This window comes from Colias croceus, chromosome 6 (genome assembly GCF_905220415.1).
Source record: "Colias croceus chromosome 6, ilColCroc2.1".
NCBI classification, from domain to species: Eukaryota; Metazoa; Arthropoda; class Insecta; order Lepidoptera; family Pieridae; genus Colias; species Colias croceus.
Window position 1 is genome coordinate 3366352 of NC_059542.1, and position 25096 is coordinate 3391447.

The 25096-nt window shown below is 33.2% G+C and overlaps 2 protein-coding genes across 3 annotated transcripts in view; one reads left to right on the forward strand and one right to left on the reverse strand.

Moving 5' to 3' along the window:
* The first annotated feature begins 6840 nt into the window (after positions 1 to 6840).
* Positions 6841 to 25096, forward strand: part of LOC123692841 (dedicator of cytokinesis protein 3) — a 61438-nt gene continuing 43182 nt past the window's right edge. Inside the window, exons 1-4 of the mRNA XM_045637639.1 lie at positions 6841 to 6914; positions 7639 to 7722; positions 8201 to 8394; positions 9140 to 9288. Of these exons, the coding sequence (XP_045493595.1) occupies positions 6878 to 6914; positions 7639 to 7722; positions 8201 to 8394; positions 9140 to 9288 (464 nt within the window). The 5' untranslated portion in view covers positions 6841 to 6877. The remainder of the gene's footprint in view (positions 6915 to 7638; positions 7723 to 8200; positions 8395 to 9139; positions 9289 to 25096) is intronic.
* LOC123692839 (innexin inx3) lies at positions 9883 to 24652 on the reverse strand. 2 transcript variants are annotated; one of them, XM_045637636.1, is made up of 9 exons: positions 24433 to 24652; positions 18648 to 18831; positions 13350 to 13546; positions 12953 to 13075; positions 12378 to 12473; positions 12170 to 12280; positions 11907 to 12043; positions 11635 to 11782; positions 9883 to 11524 (listed from the first exon to the last, which is right to left on the reverse strand). In XM_045637636.1, the coding sequence occupies exons 2-9, from the start codon at positions 18808 to 18810 to the stop codon at positions 11339 to 11341; spliced, it is 1161 nt and encodes a 386-aa protein (XP_045493592.1). In that variant the 5' UTR covers positions 18811 to 18831; positions 24433 to 24652; the 3' UTR covers positions 9883 to 11338. The 2 variants fall into 2 exon arrangements, with proteins under 2 accessions (XP_045493592.1, XP_045493591.1); XM_045637635.1 differs by having other exon boundaries at positions 18648 to 18834.

The following is a 25096-nucleotide window of genomic DNA, read 5'->3' on the forward strand; positions in this document are numbered from 1 at the left end:
TTTGCACTCACAACTTTACAAGTAATGTTTTTATTTTGACTTTGCGGTTATCTGATTATAATATTTATCGTTATGGCTATCGACGTACCGACCGTACTGGGATCAGAGTAGGTACATGATATACAGTTCATCATCCAGGATTGCTTAGAGCATTTTCACACTGAGAAAGATGTTTTCTTTGAATCGTAGTTGCTTCATTTATTTATTTTTAATCATTTTACATAATATGTTTTATATTTTATAAATATATCATTTTCATTATTTAAGTAGATAAAATAAATTATGTAACGGTTTTATAAGAAAACATATTATATTTGTTAGGCGACGGTGATTTCTTCCAGGCAAAAGATATTCATCAGCTCAATAAAATTGAACAGTATGTTGTTAGTTATTCTTTAGATTCACAATTGTAATGAGCATTTCCACATGCAAGTTGTATCGTAGTTTAGATATATCATAGTTTTTACATATTAAAGTTCCAACAAAACCCTCAAATTTTTTAGTAGAGTTGAGCAAGATAATTTGAAATAAACTTTAACTAACAGTCAAAGTAGTCAAAGTATATTTTAACTAATACTACTTAATATCTATTATACTTATGTTCAGTATTTATCTGTATTATTATTGCTTGACAATTAATATATTTTCATGTCGTATACCAAATTATAAACATAAGTTTAATATGTAATTAGCTGGATTTATTTTTACACACTCACAGACTTATATTTTATGTTAAATGTTAAAAGAGTGTTAATATGTAGTGTAAATCATAATACATTTTTTCACAATTAAAAATAATCCTTTTTTCTGATGGTGTTGGCATTGAATTAAACCGCGCTGTCGTTTCGTTCACAAAAAGTGATGTTATGAGGAGCATATTCGGTCCTCATATCATAAAAAATCTGTGCGAAAACAATAAACACGTGTGAGGCCCTCACGGCAGATCGGGGCGGTCTGACGCGAAGTGGGGACAGCGTTGTCACTGTATCGCTCTAGCCACGCTGGTCAACAGACTTATTCGTTAGTTCAGTTTTGTATTAAGACCGCTGTGACATCCAACCCGTGAGACAACCAAACCCGGTCTCCCCTACTATCCCGTGAGACCGAACCTTCACTGAGAGGGTATGACGTCACACAGCTGATCGCAAACGGCATATTGTACTATCCCGTGAGACCGAAACCCTCACTGAGAGGGAATTTCGTCTCACTACTGATCACGACAGTCATATTTTATCTCGAGAATCTGAAACTTTACTCAATATGAAGACCGTTTGACAAATGAAAGGGTGCATCATAATAAGATGAACATGAGCATAAGCAATGACTAGAGTAGGGACGCGAATATTACAATTATATGAGACAAGAACGATTAATAAGTTTGTTTAATGAAAGATTAAGAATTGAAACTATTCGGTCTCTGGAAACGTACGAATAGCGAGAGGCCCGTCTTACTGCAGACAGATTTCGTCATAGTCTTAATGTCTTGAGGTAAACAATCTACGAATTCGGTGGTGTGGTCTGACAAATATAAAAGTGGGTTTGCTTATAACCTCACAATTGATTACAGATCATTTTCTGTATAGGCGATATTAACGTAGTATGTTCTTTTTGTAATGCTTTAAAGTGTAGTAAGGCGAGTCGGCTTTCGTTTGAAGATACACCGGAACCTTTCACAAAATCACTACTTTTAGAGGAACATACTGTGCAATTAGCGTTTAGCTACTATTATGTATTCTGTGGTGCAATGTAAACTGTTATTAGACAATATTCGCTCTTATAGTAGTGCGTTTCAAATGATCCTTTGGTGCTCAATAATTATCAGAAGATCCGTTCATGCTTACTTTTAAGATACAAGGTCAAGTTTACCATTTGATAGGATCCCTTTTGCCTGAAGGCCAAGCTAAGTTTGTTTAAATATATTTTGTATTCGACTACAACGAATAGTGGAATACAAGAAATCAATATTTCTGAAATTTAAAACTGAACTCATTTCACAATTTTAGAACAGGTTAATTCGTATGTATGCAGTTTTAAATCGACATTAGAAGCTTTTCCTCAAGATGGTGATATCGGCACTCAGGAACTCCCTGGACGTGTTATAACGCCCAGGCCACAGTATTACAATTTTTCCTACAGTAGGGCGACGAATGTATTTTCGCATAGCAACGGAGGGGAACTCGCGGGGGGTCAAGTGACGCGGGCCACGTACCACAAACATGCTTAGTTTGTGGTATCGAGCGCGAAAGATAGTCATCGTGTTTTTAGTAAAGTTACTATGTAAACTAACGTAATTTAATACTTAGGTACATATTCTATAATGGTGTGCTCAAACTGTTAATCTACATTTAATTTAGATTATTATTTGATACTAAGTAATGTAGAATTTAAACCACATTCATGTTTTCTTCAGATTTTTAGATTTTCTTATCAGAGTGTTCAATTTTAATGTAGTTAAATTTTATAAGAGACAATAATTAAGAAAATTTTAAAATAAAGTGTCACGTATTTTTTTTAAACGACGAATGACGAAAAACGACCTAATCGCGGACGAAGTCGCGGGCAACAGCTAGTTCTTAATATGGCTCGTCAGCATTTCGCCGTGATTTATAAAAGCAGGTATTTTCTTGAAGGTAAAACCAAATAACCCCTGAACTCAAGTTCTTAATTTCGAAATAGCGTGGGGTCCTGCCGCAGAATTGATTAGGGTAATTTTGTGGATTGTATTTTTATTTCTACTTCTTTTGCTGTGAGAAACTGACGACACGGTAATGATAGCTTATTTTTAGCAGGATAATTGATATTAGTTCGTTCTTTACAGCTTCTATAACTAGGTACTCCAAATAAAGTGATAGGTCTGTTATTTAGGATATAGTTAGGTAATACAATTCCCTACAATAGACCTATATAAATATAGGAATATTCATAAAGTTTCAATATGTATGTACCTAACTACGTAAAATGCTTTAAAAAAAATTAATTACAAAAAAAACTACCTACAAAACAACAAACAACATACAAAAATTAATTACATAATATGGATTTAAGTTTGCAATATGTTTTTATGTTAAGGTATTGATAAGCTAGGTACTTATAGGTATCTAGCAGCTATGATCTAGTCATAAAAATAATAATTATTATATTATCTCCATCGTCACTTTCTAATAATGGTAAGGCGTTCACTTGTTTCCAGTAAGGGGCATAGTGTATGAACACTTTACTTATTACTGTCATTTCAAAAGAAATTATTTTGTGGAATATTTTATTATGGACTCTAGGAAACGGACCTATGAGGACAGATTATTACAAATGGATTCTATTTCATGGCGTTTGGGTACATAATGCTTTGGCTAAGCAGAGCGTCACCACCCCTTTAATTGACCAATTCGAATGTCATTTCGTATCTTGATTGACAAGTAGATTGGGTTTTTAATGATACCGAAAATGGGTTATAAAAATATTAATGTTGTCGAATAAAACTGTAGAGCACTATTATTATACAAGTGTCTAAGCTCGCAAAGCATACCTACTTTAGTATTATAATGGACCAATATGGTATTATGTACCTAATGGATAGATAGCAGATAATTCAACAAGTCACGTAAGTAAGTACGCACTATATAATTACCTACATGCCTACATCATTAATCATTTTGGGAAATAATTTGATTATTAATCTGCTTCTATACGTATTTAACAATTAAAAACCAGTGATTGTGAATCAACCTTCAATCAGTCTATAAATCAGCTAAAATTAATTTAGTTATAATAGGCAGCAGTCACAACTTTTCTTGTTCCTGCATTTGAAAACTATAATTGTCAGTCTTTCTAGATTTATTATGACTGTATCATGCCGGATTCGGAAGTACTGAACAGGTACAATATAAGTAGTAGGTACCTATTTGGAATGGTTTAAGTTTTATTATCCGTAGTTACATAACGAACTCTTATACTTACCTATCCCCATTTAAAAACGGGTCCTTTAGGAGATATTTAACTTTAGAAATTTCGGATTTCCCACTTTATGTGATTAGGTACATTAATTATAAGTAGGTACTAAATTATTCTTTTGTTGCGGAGCGCTTTTACGACGATTTTTTTTGGCTAAATTTTAATGCATTCGAAAGGTGGGGTCGGAAATGTTTCGAACTGAGTTTAAAACTCTAGACATATAGATTAATAATGTAATCTAGATAAGCACAACCTATTTTCGCCCTAGTACCACGTGAGGGATGCCGCGGGTTCCAGTTAGTTTAAAATATTAAGTACATACATGGTATCTAGTAGGTACCTTCTCGTGCTTGATTTTTCGCGAATATTTCTAGTACTTAAAACTAGGTTTCCGGCCGCGGCTTCGCCCGCGCAGTCATAGAAAAACCCGCATAGTTTCCGTGCCCGTGGGATTTCCGGGATTGCGTCATTTTCCCGGGATAAAAAGTAGCCTATGTCCTTTCTCGGGTATCAAAATATCTCCATATCAAATTTCATGAAAATTGGTTCAGTAGTTTAGGCGTGATTGAGTAACAGACAGAGTTACCTACTTTCGCATTTATAATATTAATAGTATGGATTCAGAAATTAAAGGCTTTGGATTAAAAATTGTTATTACTAAATCGCCTTTGAAATCTGTTGAAGTCTTTAATTTCTAAATACGTGTATTAGTATCTTCTTTGAGGTTGGGAACAGTTATCTAACAGGTGAATACCTAGTAGGTATAAACTTTGCTTCGTAGAAGTTCTCTATGAATAAAATGGAAAATTGATCCAAATTGTAAGTAAGTGTTAAGAAGTATGTACCTCCTTCTAGATATGCTGTATTCTGGTATTCCACCCACAGCAGACTACTAATTCTTCATACCACCTGTTTTAAATAAAGACCTTATCAATTTCAAAAACAATTGTCACAATGCTTATGTTTCTGTGATAAACAAGTCAAAATATTATTCAGGATAAAGGAAATTCATGAAATATTGTAAAAAATGTTATAAAAAGAATAGTAGTATGTTACTTTACTATTGTTAATGTACCAAAAACAGTCAAAGAAATATAGTTTTTGGATGATATGGGAAAGATTTGTTATTTAGTATGTTTGTATGAGAAACATGTCTTGGTTTAATTTATAATTAATCAATTTTAGAAATTATTTGTGAAGTATAAAGCTATAGTATAGATAATGCACATAGTATTTACATATTACTACTGGTACATAGATATTCATTGTGTAGAAAAAAAACTATTATTTAATGTATTTATTTATTCCATTTATCGAAATTTGTGTAGCAATTTTTACATTATTACTGTGTAAGTCAACCACCAATATAAATAAAAATGAACTACCTAATTTAATAAATTAGACTTAAAATAAGTACATACATAAGTATTTTAAATCTTTTAGGGATTTACAACTAACTTATTATTTATCATTCATTTTTTCTAAGATGTGCCCAAGGGTCTTGTAACATAGAGGGATGAAGATAAGCATCTATGTTATTGCTTTTGTTATCTCTGCCATAGCTGCTATTGCTTTCACTCTGAAACAATATCATTAAGGATTATTCTCCCTACTTATTTTATATTATTATATGGTAAATGTTAAAAAATACTTACCTATGTAATGACGATTAGAAAGTGCTACTAAAAGTAGTCTAATTGAATAAATAAATGTTTGAGTTTGAGAAAGAATAGAACAAAGTAGGTAATAGTAATAATTATGATTATCACTAGTAGGAAACATATTATTTCAAATTCAAGTAAAGTAAAGTAATAGCATTGACTATCGATAAATCAACTCAATCAACTTACGCCAAAGCTGCTATTTCTCCTTGAATTGTTTCCCCACTTTTGGTGACTTCGATTCCTGTTGCTATTTTGTTGCCATCCGTTAATTTGGTAACCACTGTGGTTCTGATTTCTGTTGTTCCATCTATCATGTACTGGTGTACTTTGATTAAGTGGTATAAAGTTGTCCGACATTTTAAAAGTTATGTAGCTAATACTTAATCAATGAAATGCCAAAGATCTATCGACAATAAAAATTCACATTTGTTTTTTTTCCCAATCGTTAAAATATCTAAACTTAATAAAAACAATTTGCAAATGTTTATTGTTGATCAGATTCAAACTGGCATGTCTCATCAGTCAGTGTCACTGGTCAGGGTCACAGATACAGCGTCAAATAAATTTTTCGGTACTAGTGATGCGAAGAAATACCGATTTTATAACTTTGTTATTAAAATATAAAAAAAAAATTGAATTTGGTGAAAAATCTTTCTTGATTAAATAATATCTATCGTCAGTTTTATGTTTTCTACCACATAACTAACCTAACAATATGTATATTATTAAATGAGTCCTGCGGATAATACACAGAAATTTAGACCAAACCCAAATACAAACTGTTGTATTTTAATTTAGTTCTATATTGTACCTAGTTCTATATAAATTATAGTATGTTTTTTATTCGCCTGAACATTACAAATTTTTTTAAAATAAAACTACTTGTATCTTCTATATTTTTTTTTTAAAAACATATTTTTTTTCAATTTGAAATGAAATCAAAAATAAAAATATTGAAAATGTTCCTTGCATGAAGCTAACTAACTAATAAACTAAATCATTTATATTAAAACATTAAACCGATTTTATTTTTAAGGTCAATCTTAGATCTTCACAGATCTTCATCAACTTACAACTATCAACAAAACATCACTATTATTAATCAACACAAGACAAGGGTCGAGGCGATATTTCTTTAGCCTTCAGCGCAGTTTTTTTATTATCCCGATTGAACATTATGACAATGTAAAATAATTAATTTATAGTAAAAAATGATTCGGTAAATTATTAATTGTGTGTTTAGTGGTGTGAAATTAAGTGTAAAGATGTGGATTCCATTGAAAACTCCTAAACTTGCAGTCGGTGAGTTTGACGTTCTGTCTCAATCAGTATTACATCCTGCACAATTACAGGAAATGTTAGGACTTGATATGAATATAAAATAAATTGCTTCCGAAAACAAACCCACGTAAGAACTTCCGAGTTCTTGCTTATATTATATTTCATAATTTCTGCAAGTCCATGTATATATTAATGATACTTCCATTTGAAAATATTACAGAGCTGGTACATAATAATATATTTTATTTATATTATTTTAACTTAAGTGTGGATGATATAAGGATATGGATTAAGTAGAGATTAGAACTAAGAAAATTTATGTTATAAAAAATAGGTATATAGTAAGTTATTTAGATACAAATAAAACATATACAAAAAGTTACTAACAATGAATATGTTATTCTCTATTAAAGTATCCAGTTATTTACCTGATTATATAAAAAAGGTATATAAGAATATAAGTAAGAAGTTTCTTAAATTGTTCTATCCTGTATCTTGTTTAGCTTACCAATGAATGAAACTGAATTAAATTAAAGTTTTACTGCAAATGTATAGTTCGGTTAATTTTCATTACAAAATCGCATAGTGAACTCTTTATAGCGATTCAGTCATTCTCTATTACAGTTACTTTTGTAATTCTTTATATTTTTTTATTATCACACCATACAAAACTGGAAATGGATGTTTTTTTTTTGCAGAATAATATTTTATGATTTTTTTAGTCTTTAATCAATTAAATTTTCAGCTGTGTATAATTGGAAAGGAGATGTGCGATCAGGGTTACCATTGGAGATTGGTGAAACCGTTCAGATCTTGGAGGAAAATGGAGGTAAGTCTTCAAAATACTATCCTTAAAACTGTTTCAAATGTTCTATTATGTTTTCTTTAAAACATACATACACAAATGTTTCTGTTGATAAATATGTAAATTTATTATTTTTGAATTGATTAACTGTAATACTTGTTTCATTTTGCAAATGAATAGGTATATAACGGGTTTTATATATTTGAATCAAATTTTCAAGTATATTTTTTTCCCACATCCTTAATTTATAGTAAACTAGCTTTCCACCCGCAGCTTCGCCCGGGCAGTCAAAGGAAAACCCTCATAGTTCCCGTTCCCGTGGGATTTCCAGGATAAAACCTATCCTATTTCCCGGGGTAAAAAGTAGCCTATGTCGTGATTGAGTAACAGACAGACAGACAGACAGAGTTACTTTCGCATTTATAATATTAAGTATGAATATGGGTTGTTAGTCAGGCTTGTTATCAATCAATCAAGTATATAATATAATCTTTTATGATAGGTTGGTACAGAGGGTTCAGCTCGAAAAACAGATCGGCGTGGGGTATTTTTCCCGCATCTGTGGTGACGATACGACCATGTACGATCAAGGGGAGTGGCCTATCGGCGATTGCGGAATTGAAAGACGACCCTCTGGTGCGGGAAATAGCCTGCGTGCTGAGGGAATGGGCACGGTTGTGGAAGAAGCTATATGTGGTATGTAATTTTTATTAAAAATAAACTGTAATTTTTTTTTTATTTACATCTTCATGTGTCTTCAATGAGTTTAATAAGTAACTGAAGGGCTGATTGGCCATGCTTATAGGTAGGCATGCATTGGTAGTAAATACTAACACTACTCAATTAGTTGGTATGAAAATATATGAAATGAAACGGGGATGTCTTACGATATTGATATTTGTTAGAAATACTGAGTCAAATGACAATAGAACTGACTAAGATAAAATGGCGTTGAATAAGTAAAGTTATAATTAGTATCATTGTTTGACTAATGAGCAAAAATTCTTTTGTACTTACTCAGCTGCTTTGTTGGTAAACTACATTTATTTGTGTAAATTGCAATTTATATGCCAATTATTTTTAAAAGTTGCGCAGTATTGTCATTTTCTTCAGAATTGAATCAACTTTCACTGATATGCATTTCTTTATAGTTTTATTGGTGTTCTTTCTCTTTCTATGATCCTTATAAAAATCTTCTCCCAACTAAGTTTAAATCTTTGCATATTTTTTTATATCCAATACTCTCAATCCTCATGAAAGGAAAAATAAAGACTTATTTACGTTGACTGACTCCTGGCCAGAGAGCAATAGACAAGTGGCAAGTTTTATCCACAGCACAGCCCCAAATCATCTTCTAGTACCCCATCATAAGTTGATCCAATATTAATTTCAACGCCATCTATTCGTAAATAGACGAACTTCAATCGAATTAATGTTTCAGGAGCGCGAAACCTACCGGTTCAGCGCAGTCGCAAAAGTAATGCGCGAACTCCTGAGTGGTCGGCGCGCGCTGCTCACTGGAACACTGACGCAGGATCAAACGAGGGCTTTACGTTTGAAGTTAGTCGCCAAACTCGATTGGGGTAATCGGTAAGTTGTTTTACTTTGACTTGAAATGTAAGTTTGTGATTTTCAAACATGCTTTTTTTATTGTTTATTTGAAAGAATCATGGGTAAACTGAATGTTGTCTACATTCAATTTATGAATATTTTTTAGTTTGCTCAAAATTTTGTTTTAATTAAACAACAAATTAAATAAATAAATATTCTAATTTTGTCTGCTTCATTGATCAAGCCAAATTAAAAAAAAAGATCGTGTGTGCCTAACACACGTGTCAGAAGTGGAACTTCTTTGGAAAGATTCAAAGAGACCCAATTTGTTGCCTTATTCCATGACGTGACGGGATTGCCATGACGCGATCTTGAATTTTTTTAAAGAAGTTTCACTTCAAAAAGTTGTAGAAGGTTTTGGTATTGGTGGTTGTGGGGGTACACACTTTTTATGTCTCAGTTTGCAGACTGGCATACATTTTTTTGATAAAAAGGCAGCTCATTTTGTGTGTACTTTGTAAACATTTACATTAAACATTGTATGTAAGAGAGGGGGGTTAGCATTAGCATAAAAAATAATATACTTACCTTTAAATTATTTAATCTTAGTATGGATGAAATAAAACACTTCCGAAATTTTAATACTTTATTTGAATGAAAATATAACCAAAATTACATTGAATACCGTAAAATAAAAATTCACAAGAACAGTCTTCCTAGCACTATAAGCTATAGTAGGAATGATTGAGAGATATAGCTTGTCCAATTATAAACAAAAAATGCGACTACGTACATTTTGTCGCATATAACCAAATATCGAGTTAGTTCTATGATAACAGTATTATACTGGGAACTTATTATGCTAACTTTATTTATATGGAAGAAACATTTGTCGAGATTCTTGGAAGTCACTTAACATATAATTCTTATAATTATGAATATGGCTAAATTGACTGAAAAGTCTTATACTAAATACAAAAAGGCATACAATAAATTGGTCCTAAATGAGTTAGGGCATTCCATAGATGTTCTAGTAAAATGCACTTCTGGTTATAAACTTTTTACGCCAAAAATTCATTCTATATAATGGCACAACGTTGGGAGTAAATAACGCGAGTATAAAAATATCATTTGACACTGCCACTTGCACCAATATACTTATCCTAATATCATCAAAATTATATAAATCTTTAGAAATACCCAATAAGGCTAGTCAAATTGTCTGTACACAACACTACTTTGTACTCGAACGTTGACTTTTGTCTTTTCTGTTAGGTAATTAACAGTAAGAAGAAGCATGCAATAGCCTACAATATAGCTCATGTATACATGGATTTATACATCACTTGAAATTAATATGCTACAAAAAGTTTCTAAAATAATAAATCATACACTGCTAATTTGCGCGCGGTTATATTCTAATCGTATCGATTTATGATTGAAGGTTGCAAGAATTTGTTGTGTCTTTCAAATCATATCAAAATCACAAAGCATGTGAACGAGCTTTATAGTTCTAAATTCTTAATAACAAATTGAAATTTTGACAGCCTTTGAATATTGAGCAGCCTTAAGCCGAACTGCTTTTTTAATATCATAACAAGTGTATTTTTTTACAATAACATTAATCGTATTTTAGTCCACCAATCAATAGTACTTCACAAATATTACCCTGATATGTTTTAGATTTTAAACAATCGTACAGCAACAACACATTTACGAAATCACAAAACTTTACATATTATTTTCCATATAAAAATATTCATTCATTCACACTTACAATTGTTTCCGTATTAAAGGCAATATGTGGCTTCGTTAAAAACATTGTCTACATAAAAAATAGGAATGTCATGAGTTCGCTATACGTTCACAATGGGAATATCAATTTACATTTTAGCTGCTAATAGCAACTTGCTCAGATAATAAGAACAATACAACCAGTAGGAACAATAACTGCCAAGACTCAAATTCGAATCTCGATGAGAATTTCTTGATAATACTTAAAATTTCGTAATAAACTCGAGGAACGTATTTGAGCCTTTGTTTTATACAGATTTCAGTACAGGGTTGTATTGTTCTCCAACAAGAATGCTTACGTCTCTGTTTCCTTGGAGAACTTATCAATATCGGGGTAAATCGGGGCCATTTCGATGGTGGAAGGAGCAGACGGTGGGTTCGAACCGAAGTGTAGTCTCCTCGCTAATTCGTCCAATACTTCTCCAAACACACGAAGCGACATATTTTGTCCCAGTAGATGCAGGAGAAGGAAGTCGCCAACCTGAATAAGATACAAATTTAGTCATAACATATTTATAGTCGTATAGAATTTGATTACATCAATGTTTCTATTACTGATTGTTTACAATACGTGTATTGAATTATGCATACCTGTGTCTTTCTAACTAGGGCTTCGACACCGTTAGGTGTACCAAATCGGAAGCGTCTCTTCAGAATTGTTTCGCGTGTACTAGGTAGAAGTATGACAGCAGCTGAGTAAACTAGCGCCAGACCAGATACAACCGAGAGGATGATCAACCTAGAATTACACAATTTCTAAATTTTAGTTTCCTTATACTATAGCTAGTTCTATTGAATTAAAATAGCACACTTAAATAACTTCATATCAATTTGATTAGTCTATTCTGTGTGCTAACACTTACCAGAACCAAAGGAAAATGAATATCTTCTCATTCAGAATGTTGAGGGCAAGAACGCAAAGCGAGTCGTGTTTCTGGATTGTTCCAGAAGCTCCGAATTTGTGGAATGTACATTTGGTGACTCTTGGGAATACTTCAATCTGTAAATTAATGTTGCTTATTATCAAAATGTTACGTAAACGCTACTTATACTCTAATATTTTTTAATTATTATTTAAGAGATATGAGGAATGCAATTTAGAAAATTGTTTACCATTAATGCTTACCATAGGATCGGTTCTATCTTCTTGATTCATATTTGAGAACTTCACGACATCCGTACCATACGTCAAGAATGCGCCACCGAGGAATGTGTCCAAGAAGAATATATTCCCAACCTAAAATTTAATAAATTAATTAGAATTATTATATAATCGAACATATAATAAGAACGGATACACGCTTTTGTCCAATCTTTACTATTTTGATACTTACAGCATTAACGAAATTTAAAACTTCGCAGAAGAAGTAACCAAAAGAGTAGGTGTTGTGCATGTGAATGGTGTCTATCAGATATTGAACTAGTCGACTCTGAAAAAGAAAAAAACAATCGTTAATTGCATTAAGCATGAAATATTTTCAAGACACGATAACGCGACGCGATGACGATACTGAGGTCAATTATTAGGGACATGGACATGGACAAGTTTTATTAGTACAGTCTTATCTCAATTGTACCAATTGATGAGGCTGCTGTGTCTGTGCGATCAAAGAGTACATTTACATACGTAATAAATGAATGAGGACAGCGAGAACATTGTTTACCTGCATTATCTTAGAATGGAATTTTTATAGTTTTATTGGTAGAGGCTTCATAAAATTTATGCCGTGATCTTATCAGAAAAAAGTCACAAGTAATTATTACAAACTTCATAAGTACTAACTTTGATGAAAGATACTATAAAGACGATACCGAGTTGCTTACATTTAAATATTTTCTGTGAAAAAAATTATATTTTCATTCGTTATAACATAAGAAACATACATAAATATGTAAGATGTATGTTTACCTGACGGTTAGTCCTACTGTCGTCAATCGTTGCCATGGTGCCTCGCATACCATCTGAGATCATGCGGACTTTGCCTTCTTCCCAGTTCTTCCAAATCCAATGAGGGAGGTAGAACAATACTCCCTGCAAGTAGAATTATTGACATATTACATAATATTATAAATTAAATGTATTGTAGATTAAAGGCACGTATTTATTGATAGGTGACCAATTTATTGCCAACTTTTTTATTTTTATTATTTACCAGTCTAAAATATTTTTGTGATATGGATGTTATTCGATCAGAATAATTTTCCTCATCTGTGATAGGTATATGTATGGTTTAATTAAACTACTTTTGTTCAAATTTTTGACTTTAGTTGATCATTAAAAAACACACAATAATATAATATCTTACCTGGAAAAAGAGCATGAACGGGACCCACTGGTAGTACGAATGGATCCTTTTCTCTTCTCCATATTCGTTGCCCAGACCGGGATGTGAGATGCCCTTAGAAGCTGTGTTCGGCAGAGTGAATGTGTACGTGATCCAGCAATATGTGTTGATCACGTGGTTCGGTATGACACCGTCGTTGATGCAGGATATTGGGTCACCTGAAATAGTATTATGTAAGAATTTAGTAGGAGGAAGATGACACTGGAAATTACAGGAAGAGCTTGAGACGGTCTTTATCGTATCGTGTATCTTTTTTATAGTTGATTGAAACAATATTTAAGTTTGTTATGCACTTATCGCCAGTATAATAGGTAAAATGAAAATTGACAAAAAAAAATTAATATTTAGCTTTGCATCATTTGCTTTATGTTGACACACATTAGTCATCTGTAAAATACGTCTATAGTAAGCGAAAGGTTGTGAAAAGTGTGAATCATGCACACAAATGCTTTGAGGTTTAATTTAGAACGTTTAAAAGATATGAACTTATAATTTCCCCAATGGCCTCGACATTGCATCCGTGAGCGTTGCGGATGCTAACTAATGTTCGCTAATGATAGTACGTTTCTTCCCCTACCTGTGTAACAATTGTCGACAGTGACTTTTATCACCTCATATGCTTTGCTCGCATAATAAGTTATTGTTTACTCTATGTATTAAACAATACTCTTCGAAAGTATTGCACTATTGTTTTCAAGACGCAAAGTAAGGAAAAATCTACTTGATGCTATAAATTCCCAGAATGCTTAATTTCTGGGAATTTGGTGTTAACTCAGATATAAGACTAAGTATTGACCACTTATAGCCTCAAATTTTACATTAAATCTAAACCAAAGTACCTATATGACATGATACTTTGTAGTTCTATTTATTGTATAGGCTTGTATTTCATTCATTCATGCCACAATTGTATGGTTTGTGATTATATAGGCTGTGTTGTGACTTTGAACGGGTTAAAATGTCAACAAATTGGAGTATTGTATGACGTTCATACCACATACCTACTGAATTTAAGAGATATAAGCACGGGTGTTTTAATTAGCGTTTAAGAGTATCTTCTTTTTTTATCTTACCTAGCCGTTAAATTTTAATGATAAGTGTAGTTTCATAGAAAAGAAAAAAACTAAATTGTTGTCAGTCAACTGGCAACATATTAGTTTAGTTAATACATTTATCTTGACCTCGTTACAGTAACCCTTTTTTGGATTCCGGGTTATAAACTTATTCCCATATTGTCAAGAATTTCCCATATTGTATAACCATCAACAAGATAAATATGATTGATTATTTATGTAATTCGCACAAGTACATATATTGTGTTCGCCAATTAACAAAGATAAATGTGGTAACCTAAGAAATATAGGAAATATAATATGCTATTAAAAGCTGCTCCACACTCGAGTCGGGTGTCTTCCAGTCATATGCAGCTAATTACTCCCTAACGAGCACTTAGAATAGTTAGAGCGTTTATCATCTAATTAGGCTCGATATACTTGTACGAGAATGGAATCTGAGAAATCGCTACTCGATAACTAATGGATGTGCAAATTTTATCGAGCCATTGTTGATATAAACGATGTCTCTTAAAAAGTTTAAATACTGGGCCTTTAGACAAACGTACGTAACGCCATGGAATAGAAACTGCTAACGCTAATTATTGACATAAGCTCATGACATTTTGGTAATGGTTCGATCACACTACCAACGACGCAGACGACCACGACCAAAGTTCCAATCTTGCCGAAATTTGTTCAAAATCAATATTAAAATCTCCCGTCATTCTGGTACTCAGAAAAAAAAAATTCGAGGTCAATTAATAAAAAGAAATAGGGTTTTTTGCGATTTTCGCCGAGACGGTTAGTTTATCATACAATCACCTGAACCAAAATTGTATATAATCTAATTATCTATGATGTTTTGCATAAGGATTCGGACACCCTACCAACGACAACGACGACCACGAACAAAATTTTCATTCAGTCGCAATTAAATAAAATTGTGCAAAACACAATTAAAAATGAAATTTAAGAATTTCCTGTCGTATTGGTGTTTGGAAAAAAAATTTTGAGATCAATGGATAAACAAACAGGTTTTTCATAGAAACGGTGGCTCCTAGAAAAAAATGTATTTAACCTTTTTTTATAGATAATTAGATTATATACAATTTTGGTTCAGGTGATTGTATGATAAACTTACCGTCTCGGCGAAAATCGCAAAAAACTCTATTTCTTTTTATTAATTGACCTCGAATTTTTTTATTCCTGAGTACCAGAATGACGGGAGATTTTAATATTGATTTTGAACAAATTTCGGCGAGATTGGAACTTTGGTCGTGGTCGTCTGCGTCGTTGGTAGTGTGATCGAACCATTACCAAAATGTCATGAGCTTATGTCAATAATTAGCGTTAGCAGTTTCTATTCCATGGCGTTACGTACGTTTGTCTAAGGCCCCTGGACGGAAAAGTATGGTATGGTATGGTAAAGAAAAATTTAATAATTTCCAATATGTACTTAACTAGGTATAATTTTAAGAAAAGATAAATTGTTTTGATTTCTTTTTATTTCAGGAAAAATCTTTTTTATTCCAGCTTTTTAAAAAAAGTACTAAGAAATAACTCATTGTGTTAGAGAAGTACCTATATCGTTATATAATGTAATGTAAAACAATATATTTAATACGATTATATTGCTGTAAGTTGTTACTGGGTCACGGTAAACTTCAGACGATAAAGTTTACTGTTATGTGCACCTGTCGATGCAAGTTGTAAACCTAAATACATGGCCTTATAAATAGTATGAAAGAACAAAAACGTTCGAACTCAAACTGTATTGAGATTATTTCTAAGGCAATACAAGTACTATGGAGAATAAAGGATACTTTATGTTAAGCTTTAATATTTTTATGGCAGCTCAAAAGATAATCCTTGTTTGAAAAGGTCTTAAAATATTAACGAACTATTGTCTCATTGCAACACATTGTTTCACAAAGCGGTCGTTTAACCCAGAATTTTGGAGCTATTAAATTGTGTGCCTTAAATATGACTCAGCCAAGATACAGCCAGGTAAAATAATTTTGTCTCAGTATAAATAATATTTATAAACATTGGGATGTTTCGGGATGTTTGTATATTTTCCACGCCGTTTCTTTTATTGAATTAAATGGCTTGAATACCGTATTATGATCTGTATGAAAACAATGGAAGTTTATGGAAATTTGACGACCACGATATTAAATTCGTCTTATGTCACTTGACTTCACGTCCATACGTGAATATCTTATTTTTGTTTCAACGAACTTTATACAATATTAAATGGGCATTCTTTTTTGCTGTAATTTGTCTTTTCTGAATATCTTAATGTAGGGAATAATAAAGTTTATACTACTCAATTTATAAGTCAAAGTTCATAACGATTTCGTGTTTTCTAATCTAAGTATACAACACGAAGGCTTCTATGCTTTTGTAGCGTTTTATGTACCTAGTTACCAGACTTATCCCGCATATTGTAAGTCGGTAACCGCAATGTATTGCAAATTGCAATCAGTTATGATTTTCAGTTTGCAATAAAAGCCTTAACAACAACGGTTCAGTAACAATTGTTATCGTATTTGTTTTGATTACCCACACCTGGTGTGCAGATGTGTGCAGCACATTATGGCTAGATATCTTGCATCGCCAGCATTTTACATGCTGATTTGATACACTATATACCTTGCAATACAATCCTTTCTTGTATTATGTAATTGTTGGGTAAGCAGAGGCACATGAGTAGAAAGTCTTTCTACTCATGTGGCAGAGGTGTGTGGGATTCGTGTTTATTAATGTTCTGGCACGTTTGTAGGAAGATAGGCAGCTGGAACTTAATTACGTGCAAGGATTTTGTTACTTTATAATCGTATTGGAGAATGACGCTGCGTACATTTGTGTTGAACTTTGTATTGCATTACGATGATCTTAGAATAAATAGATAATGTCACGTATTGTTCACTTTGTGAATCCAATTGAAAGTTAAAATTGAAAATGTAAACGACTTTGTATTAGAATTTTGATGGTCACTAAACACGGGTACCTATTATAAAATTAACATTAATTGAAGTCATTATTTCATCCGCTAGCGTCTAGTACTTGACCTAGATTATCAACTAACAAGGTTTAAGATTACTCTAGTCAACAAAAACTGCAAAAATGTTGTAAATCCTGTCATCATACCTCTGAACGGTGACCCAGAGCGAGTTCATTATTATCAAACCGCATTGTAAACGTGTTTTGTAGTTTATTTGTAGGTGATTAACGAATAATTAATTAATTATTATGAAGTACTGTTACGGGAAATACCGCAATGACATTATTTACGTCTTTATCTGAATTGAACTAAATTGGTCAACAATTGACGAAGACGGGTCAAATCAGAATCAATGCATTAGTTCAGTGCCCCGATTTGTTTCAATGGCTCTAAACTTGGCACGTACACAGTACACACCTCCCAATGTTTGTGTGTACAAACAATTTGCTCGTGACGTGTCAATTTGTAACTGTTACGAATTTACGAATGACTTCTTCAACGGGAAACTGAAAATGACTCATTTTCACCGAGTCGGGCCAGACAAACTGTTATTCCGTCTAGGTTATTAGGTCTGGTTTTAGGATGCAGTGATAATTTGTGGAGGCGTTTCGTAATTCTCCTAATTGACTTTCTCTGTTCCGATTTATGATTTACTTTCTCGTGATTATACATTATTTAAAAGAATTGAAATTTTAAGTGTGTATACTAACAGGTTAGGCTGAATTGACTCGCATAGGAACTGATATCTTTAATACAGGTTACCTACTCGTTAACTTAGCAAAGATGCCAGTCTCGAACCGTTAATTGATGTATACCTATCATATAGGTACAGTTACCACCTGTATTTAGCTCTAAGGTTAGGTTAAGTTTGATTGAATAAACGAATTTGAATTGAATTTAAATAGCTATTAAGAAGATAGATAAATATTATGACACAAAAAATTACCTCATCAATGCGGGTGCATTATTTGCATCGACCTACATTTCCTATGAATTATTATGTATCTATCACGAATTAAATGTGTCGTTAGATGACATTAATATGCATTTAAGCACAGCGTTTAACCCGGTCAAGTGCTATGTAAAATTGATCATAAAGATTACTGATACTTTGTTACTATGATTATAATCTATGCTAGAACAGCTCAAGAACCCCTTATTTTTAAATGAAAATTTTTATTCAAATTTTTAACTCACCAATAAGATTGTTTGCGGTCACAAGTATGCAGCACAGGAACATTATGGCGGACGTGATCCTGTAGTGCATTCGGAAGACCATGTTATCGATAACAGCTTTGTCGATCAGGTAGCGGACTTTCACGAAGCCCGCCACCGCGGACGCCATGCCAAAAATCGCCATCTTGATTTAAGTTTTCTACAACTTCTGAAACAAAGGAATACACCATTTAAGGCTTTTACATGCGCTAATAACCTTGAGCATACTTGACGGATCTCAAACCTCTCACCCTGCACCTTCTTTTTTCCTCGCATTTTGTATTTAAAAAGATACTAATCAGTGAAACAAAAAATCCTCGTCAGGGACTGTTGTGTAACTGATAATTTATTAAACATAAAATTTTCAGAGCTCTAAGTCAGCAGGTTACGAAGTTTATAGAGTATTTGCGGAAAAATCGATGACCACGGCACATTTTTTTTTCTAGAAATCTATTAACTTTGGAAAAAAGTCCTCGCGAGCAATTAAAGATCAAAGACCATCCTATTTTATATATTTTTTTCGGTATTGTGCTTTATGTTGTACCAGACTTTATAGAGGTTGAACATAGTCGAAATTGCCGGGTAGCGCCTTAAATCTTGTGTGCGATCATATCTATTTCTATTGAGGTGAAGACTCGAATGTGTGAAACCAAACAATGGTAACTATGTATTACGACTTACAAGTATGTATCTATATATAAGCTGCCGTCGAAAACAGTGCCATGACAAGTGCCACACGCCGGTCATACTGATTTAGGGTTAAAACGGTATATTTAACTGCTTGTATTTGAAACGAATATATTACGTATACGTAATTTGAACGATTTGAGATCTTGTTTAGTTAAGTTATAAAAATATAATTAAAGGCGATTTTCACTTTTGATCCTAAATATCTACTTCCTATTGAAAAAAAAAAAATTAATTCGACTATGAAGTTCATTACTATAAAACAGTAGATATACGTTCAATGAATGACATCACACAATTTAAAGTTTCGGCTACCTCATGCCCACGCCGCATTCGTCTTTCGTCTCTCGTTTTTTGTGACTTACAGTTCAACCAGTTCCACGGTGGGTGATAAATTTCCGATCTATTTATAAAGCATAAAACGTTGACGTTAAAAATCTATTTGTTTAACATTTGTTAGAACTCTATCTCAATGGACGTAGACAATTTTAGTACCAATTCATCAAATGGATCCAACCTTGAATACTTCTTGATCCTGTTCCTACGCGGTGTCGTGTGTCCAAGATGTATTACGTACCAACGTATGTAGGGGCAAAATTAATATTCAATTTACCAATGAACGACAATTTCAACACGTGCAATCAATTTATATTGAATGCGGTCCTAGGTTGTAGGGAATGTAATGCACATAAGCTAACTGATAGTATAGATAGGACTGACATAAATAATGGGCTTATTAAGAAGCTCGTTATCATGATTATGATCATAAATTTGTTAACGCGGCTACATTTAAGTGTTAGTATAGGCCGTGGCCGCTGAAGGCGAATGGTGCGCCGGCGCAGGGCAGGCGGGTCGTCGACCGCTGATCGCCTCCTGCGCTTACAAGTCCCCCCCCCCCCCCCCCCGGTGCCTTCTCAGGGCAGACTGATGCACCGCGTGGCAACGCGAATTTGACGCGGAAACCAGTTTACCGACGACAATCTTTACCAGATTCGCACGTCGCTCACCGGCGAGCCGCAATCACGACTTTACTTGTTCCAAATTATTTACGCTCACAAACCGCTGTGTCTTGAAATTTTGTCAAGGTTTAACTCAGAACATCGATGCTAGGTGTATCAGATTAATAGACATATCGTACTCAACATTTTTATAACTTAAATTATACTATTACTTATCGTAGGTACTATCTCTTCAATTCGTGTATGTGCTGTTTACATAACGCTAACAGATATTTAAATAAGCTGGGCACAGCTACATTCCAGTTTTTACGATAAGCACAGACGCCGAGTTTAGCTTTGACGTCTCCTGCATTTTTATGACGACAGGCCGCGACTTGATATTGTGTTGAAGTTTAAATATTAAATGTCGGTTTATATGACACGATGAAACATAATATGTAAGCAATAACAGTCGGGTTGTCGCATGGCACGCGACGACTGGTCTGAACTCAATGGATTCTAATTGCATGATGCGCCCGCGACCGGTATGGCCGTTGTCGGTTGTATATTGTTGACGTGAGAAATCTCATCGGTATTTTTTCAATTAAGCAATTTATTCCTCCATTGAACGCGGGCAATTATCTCTTAAATTAAAAACAATTACTAGTCGTTCTTCAATCTCTAGTAGAAAACGATTGAGGTAAAGGTGTTAAAGATGATGAAATAGTGAACCCATATAATGAATGAATTTAACAAGAATGAACGCGATGGTGTTTGCCACACTTGTGCTCACTGACGTCTTCTGTCCATAGATATAATTAACTTTCATTGACCGCTGTCCGTTCCACGTTGTTAATTTTCTAAAGCCTGAGAGTTGAATATCAAAACTTTTCCATAAATAGAACAAAACAAATCCAAGTTCCATACCTTATTAAATTGTATGGTAAATTATCTCCTTAATGTCTCATATTTGATATTAACAATCATGTTTGACTATAACACTTGAACAAGTTGAATACAACACTGCTCACTAATGAATTAGGCGTCAGAATGATTTAATGTCACTAAGTGCATTTAGATAAACACGTAGTTATTTGTCACCGTATCCGGCGTCCCTGGCTCATTGGTTCGGTTTGTCATCGAGATAATATCAAGTGTTGCGGAAATACAGCGTATCTGGACTGTGGTTACGGTAGACGGCATGGATTTACGTTACAATGTCAGGATGACATTCAATGTTGATATTAAATAACGCTCTCGAGAAGTCTGTGATAAAAGATGTTCACACAATGTATCGATTGTTAACTGTTAAGTATACGATGGCCTGAGAACACGAATGTATAATTAATTATTAATACAGATTATTTATTTATAAAATATAAATTGTCGTAAAAACCAGGGGAAGCGAAAATACGTCGTTATCACTTATCAATGGGTTCAAACATACAAATACGTTTCACAAACAAAAAGCGTATTGTAAAACTTGTTCAAGTTTAATTGCTCCCACGTGTGCGGAATACGCGATGAGAATTATCGTCTGTACCCCACAATTGTTTCAGTTCAGTGAATCATTATCCACAAAGGGTTTGTAGCTTTTGTGTGTCGTAGTTTGTGTAAATTTATTATTTATTATTGGTATCTATTCGTGTTGCAAACTCGATAGTTATTGTAAATTGAACTGTGCGTAACCTCGACCGCTGACGTGTTATGTAAACAGTATATCGTAATTTCGATTATTTAAATGAGTAAAAAAATAAATAAGTAGGTACAATTTATAGATAATTTTTTGTTGGTATAAGTGATTAATATGTTATAAAATATTTTTAATGCAAACAGCAATCATAAACAGCAAATTCATAGTAAAATAAAATACCTAAAATGCCTTTTATTCCAACATACATGCACTAACATTTACTCAATGTTAGAAAATAATCATGCAATTGATCAAATATCTATACAAATGTTAGATTATAAATGTATTCATTTATATAACTGTAATTAATACGAGATAATAGATTCAATTATAGTAGGTTTAATATAGAAAAGGTAGTAAGAAATCTAGTACGTTTTAGTTTAACAGGAAAATGTGAGTAATTATATCAATTTACTGCTGTTAAAGTTAAAAAAATCAATTACAAATTGAACATCAGCAATGGGGTTTGTAGTGTTTATTTGAAAATTAAAATACAAGTGGTGATCATACAGCGTGACAGAATGCAATGTGTGTGACCTGTAAAGATATGGTGGTATTGTGGCTTTAACAGGTTGAAATTGTTTATCAACAATTACTATAGTCTACGTGTTTCTGATTAGCTGTGTTCCGCTCCTGTTGGTCTTAGCGTGATGATATACATATAGCCTATTATAGCCTTCCTCGATAAATGGGCTATCTAACACCGAAAGAATTTTTCAAATCGGACCAGTAGTTCCTGAGATTAGCGCGTTCTAACAAACAAACTCTTCAGTTTTATAATATTAGTATAGGTTAGTATAGATTAAGGTAATGTATTCTATGTAGTAGTTACTACTAGGGTACCTTTCTCACAATAATCACAGATGTTTTTGCAAACTCTTACTATGGTGTGATATGCATTTTAATGCAATGGATTACGGTTTATTTGATTAAACTTTAACATCCTATAAAAACACACGAAAGTGCCTATTAAGATAAGCATCTTATTTTGTGTTGTGCTTCGTGGTATTCAATTTTAAAGGAATTAATTTTGATTGTTCTGTAGCTAGGCGCCACAAAAAATTTTAATTGTCTTTGTAGGTATTTATACTAAATCATAATCTTGCCATATTGTTTATGTGTTGGTTATAGATGCTTCTTTTTCTTCTACGTTCATATTTTTTAAACATTTAAGATCAAACACCATTTAAGTTATTCTATTTTAATAAATGATTATATTATAAGTCCATAAATAGATATTTTCAGTTAAAAAAGTTATCTTGCATTACCTTGAAATTAACAACAATGCTCATAAGACGGTTTTAAAATCTAGTACTAGTAGGTATCTACTTGTAAAAAGCATTCATTGAAAAAATTGTACTGATTATTGAAAATCTGAGCCACCATATCCTTTTGCTTTTCTAAGAACACCATACGGTATTTTTACCATTGGTATTTACCGAGTGAGTTAAGACATGACTTGCGTTAAAAACGAGGCTGTTTTTAATAAATTTTGATGAAAGTAAAAAAAAAAACATATTAAATATACCTACGGTCTATTACTCTCGCATAATTATGATGAATATAATCCTATAATTGTGCAGTGTTTTCTATATTTTCAATCTAATAGTCATATCTGCAAGCAAATTGTCAAACAGCAACCTTTTAAATTTTGTCACAAATGTTACAAGAATGCTATAAAATATTTTAAAATTGTATGTTACATATGGTCAACATTCGATATCTTGTGTAAACTATGATAACTTTATTTGGAATGTAAAAACTAGTATAGGTGCCTACTTGTGCTATACTTTTCAAACTCAGTTAGCTCTCTCAATCGATTATTGCACGATACAGAGGACAGATTGCAAATGTTTTGTGAAATTATTTTGAAAGGTAGATTGTTAATCTCTTTATCTTTGTGAATCGTTAACAAATAGTTAGTACTCGTCTTAATAAAACTAGTTATTTTATTACCTTCGATTTATAAATCTATTGCCTACGTCCTTATTGTCTATTAAACATTAATTTATTAACTTATGATGCCTAACGACGGTAATTTACTAACTTATGCAGATCGACTACAACTATAACGCGATATAAGCATGGTCTTTAGCAAGTACAAACGTATTTGTTGTATTTAGATTTTTTATTCAAATACGGGGTGTGATACAAAGCGTCACCAGCCGCCAGGTAAAAGATGGGGACGCTACCTGTGAGAATATTGAAATTCTAGCACCTAATAACAAGTTTTAATTCATAACTTGGAAATCGGTCACCCTCGTTCATCTCATTTAACAAGCGGCTCGCCTGTGAAAGCGGGTATGAAAAAAAGAGGCTCGATGACTGTGCACAAGGCTTTTGTTCCTGCACATGCTTATAACGTATGCCGTCAAACTGCATTCCGACGTCGTCGTCGATAACTGCTAAGCGCGTCCCAATACATCTGAGCTTTTGTGGCATAACTTACCTTTTCAAAAGTAACTGTAATTCTCGCTGCCGACGTTCGATAACTCAATCACAACACAAAATACACAACTGCGCGTACGCTGGCGCACATGAGATTATACGGCACAATTTTCGGGGGTATGAGTGATTGAATAATTTTGAGTAAAACGAGTGGCAAGTGCGGTCGTGCCGCACGCCAGCTGCTAGCGAGACGGGACCACAAACTGGAACTGAAAAGCGCACTCGATCGACCTCCTGCGAGTCTAACTACCGAACGAAGCTAGCGGCGTACGCGCAACTATATTTGTCTCGCTCTTTCGCACACCTGCCGCGCTCGCTCTCTACCAGCCGTCCCTTTCTCACTCCGACCCGTGCAAATGCACAGTAGTCAGATTCGAGAATCCATCGAAACGAGTTCGGTTCGTGACTTCTTGCGTTTTCTCCAGTACTCTGTTTCTCAGCAAATTTTTTATCGTGGTTATGACTTATGATTACGGGTTTTAGCCTGTGAAAATGCTCGAGGCTTTTAATTAACACATTATTTGTTATGTGTATTATGTCATCGTTGAAATATTACTACTGACTATCTACATGAGTTTAAACTTAACGTGATTATGCTTTATTTATTAAGATTTATTAAAACAGAAGTTAGTACGATTATTTAGGTGATTAAATAAGTTATTAAT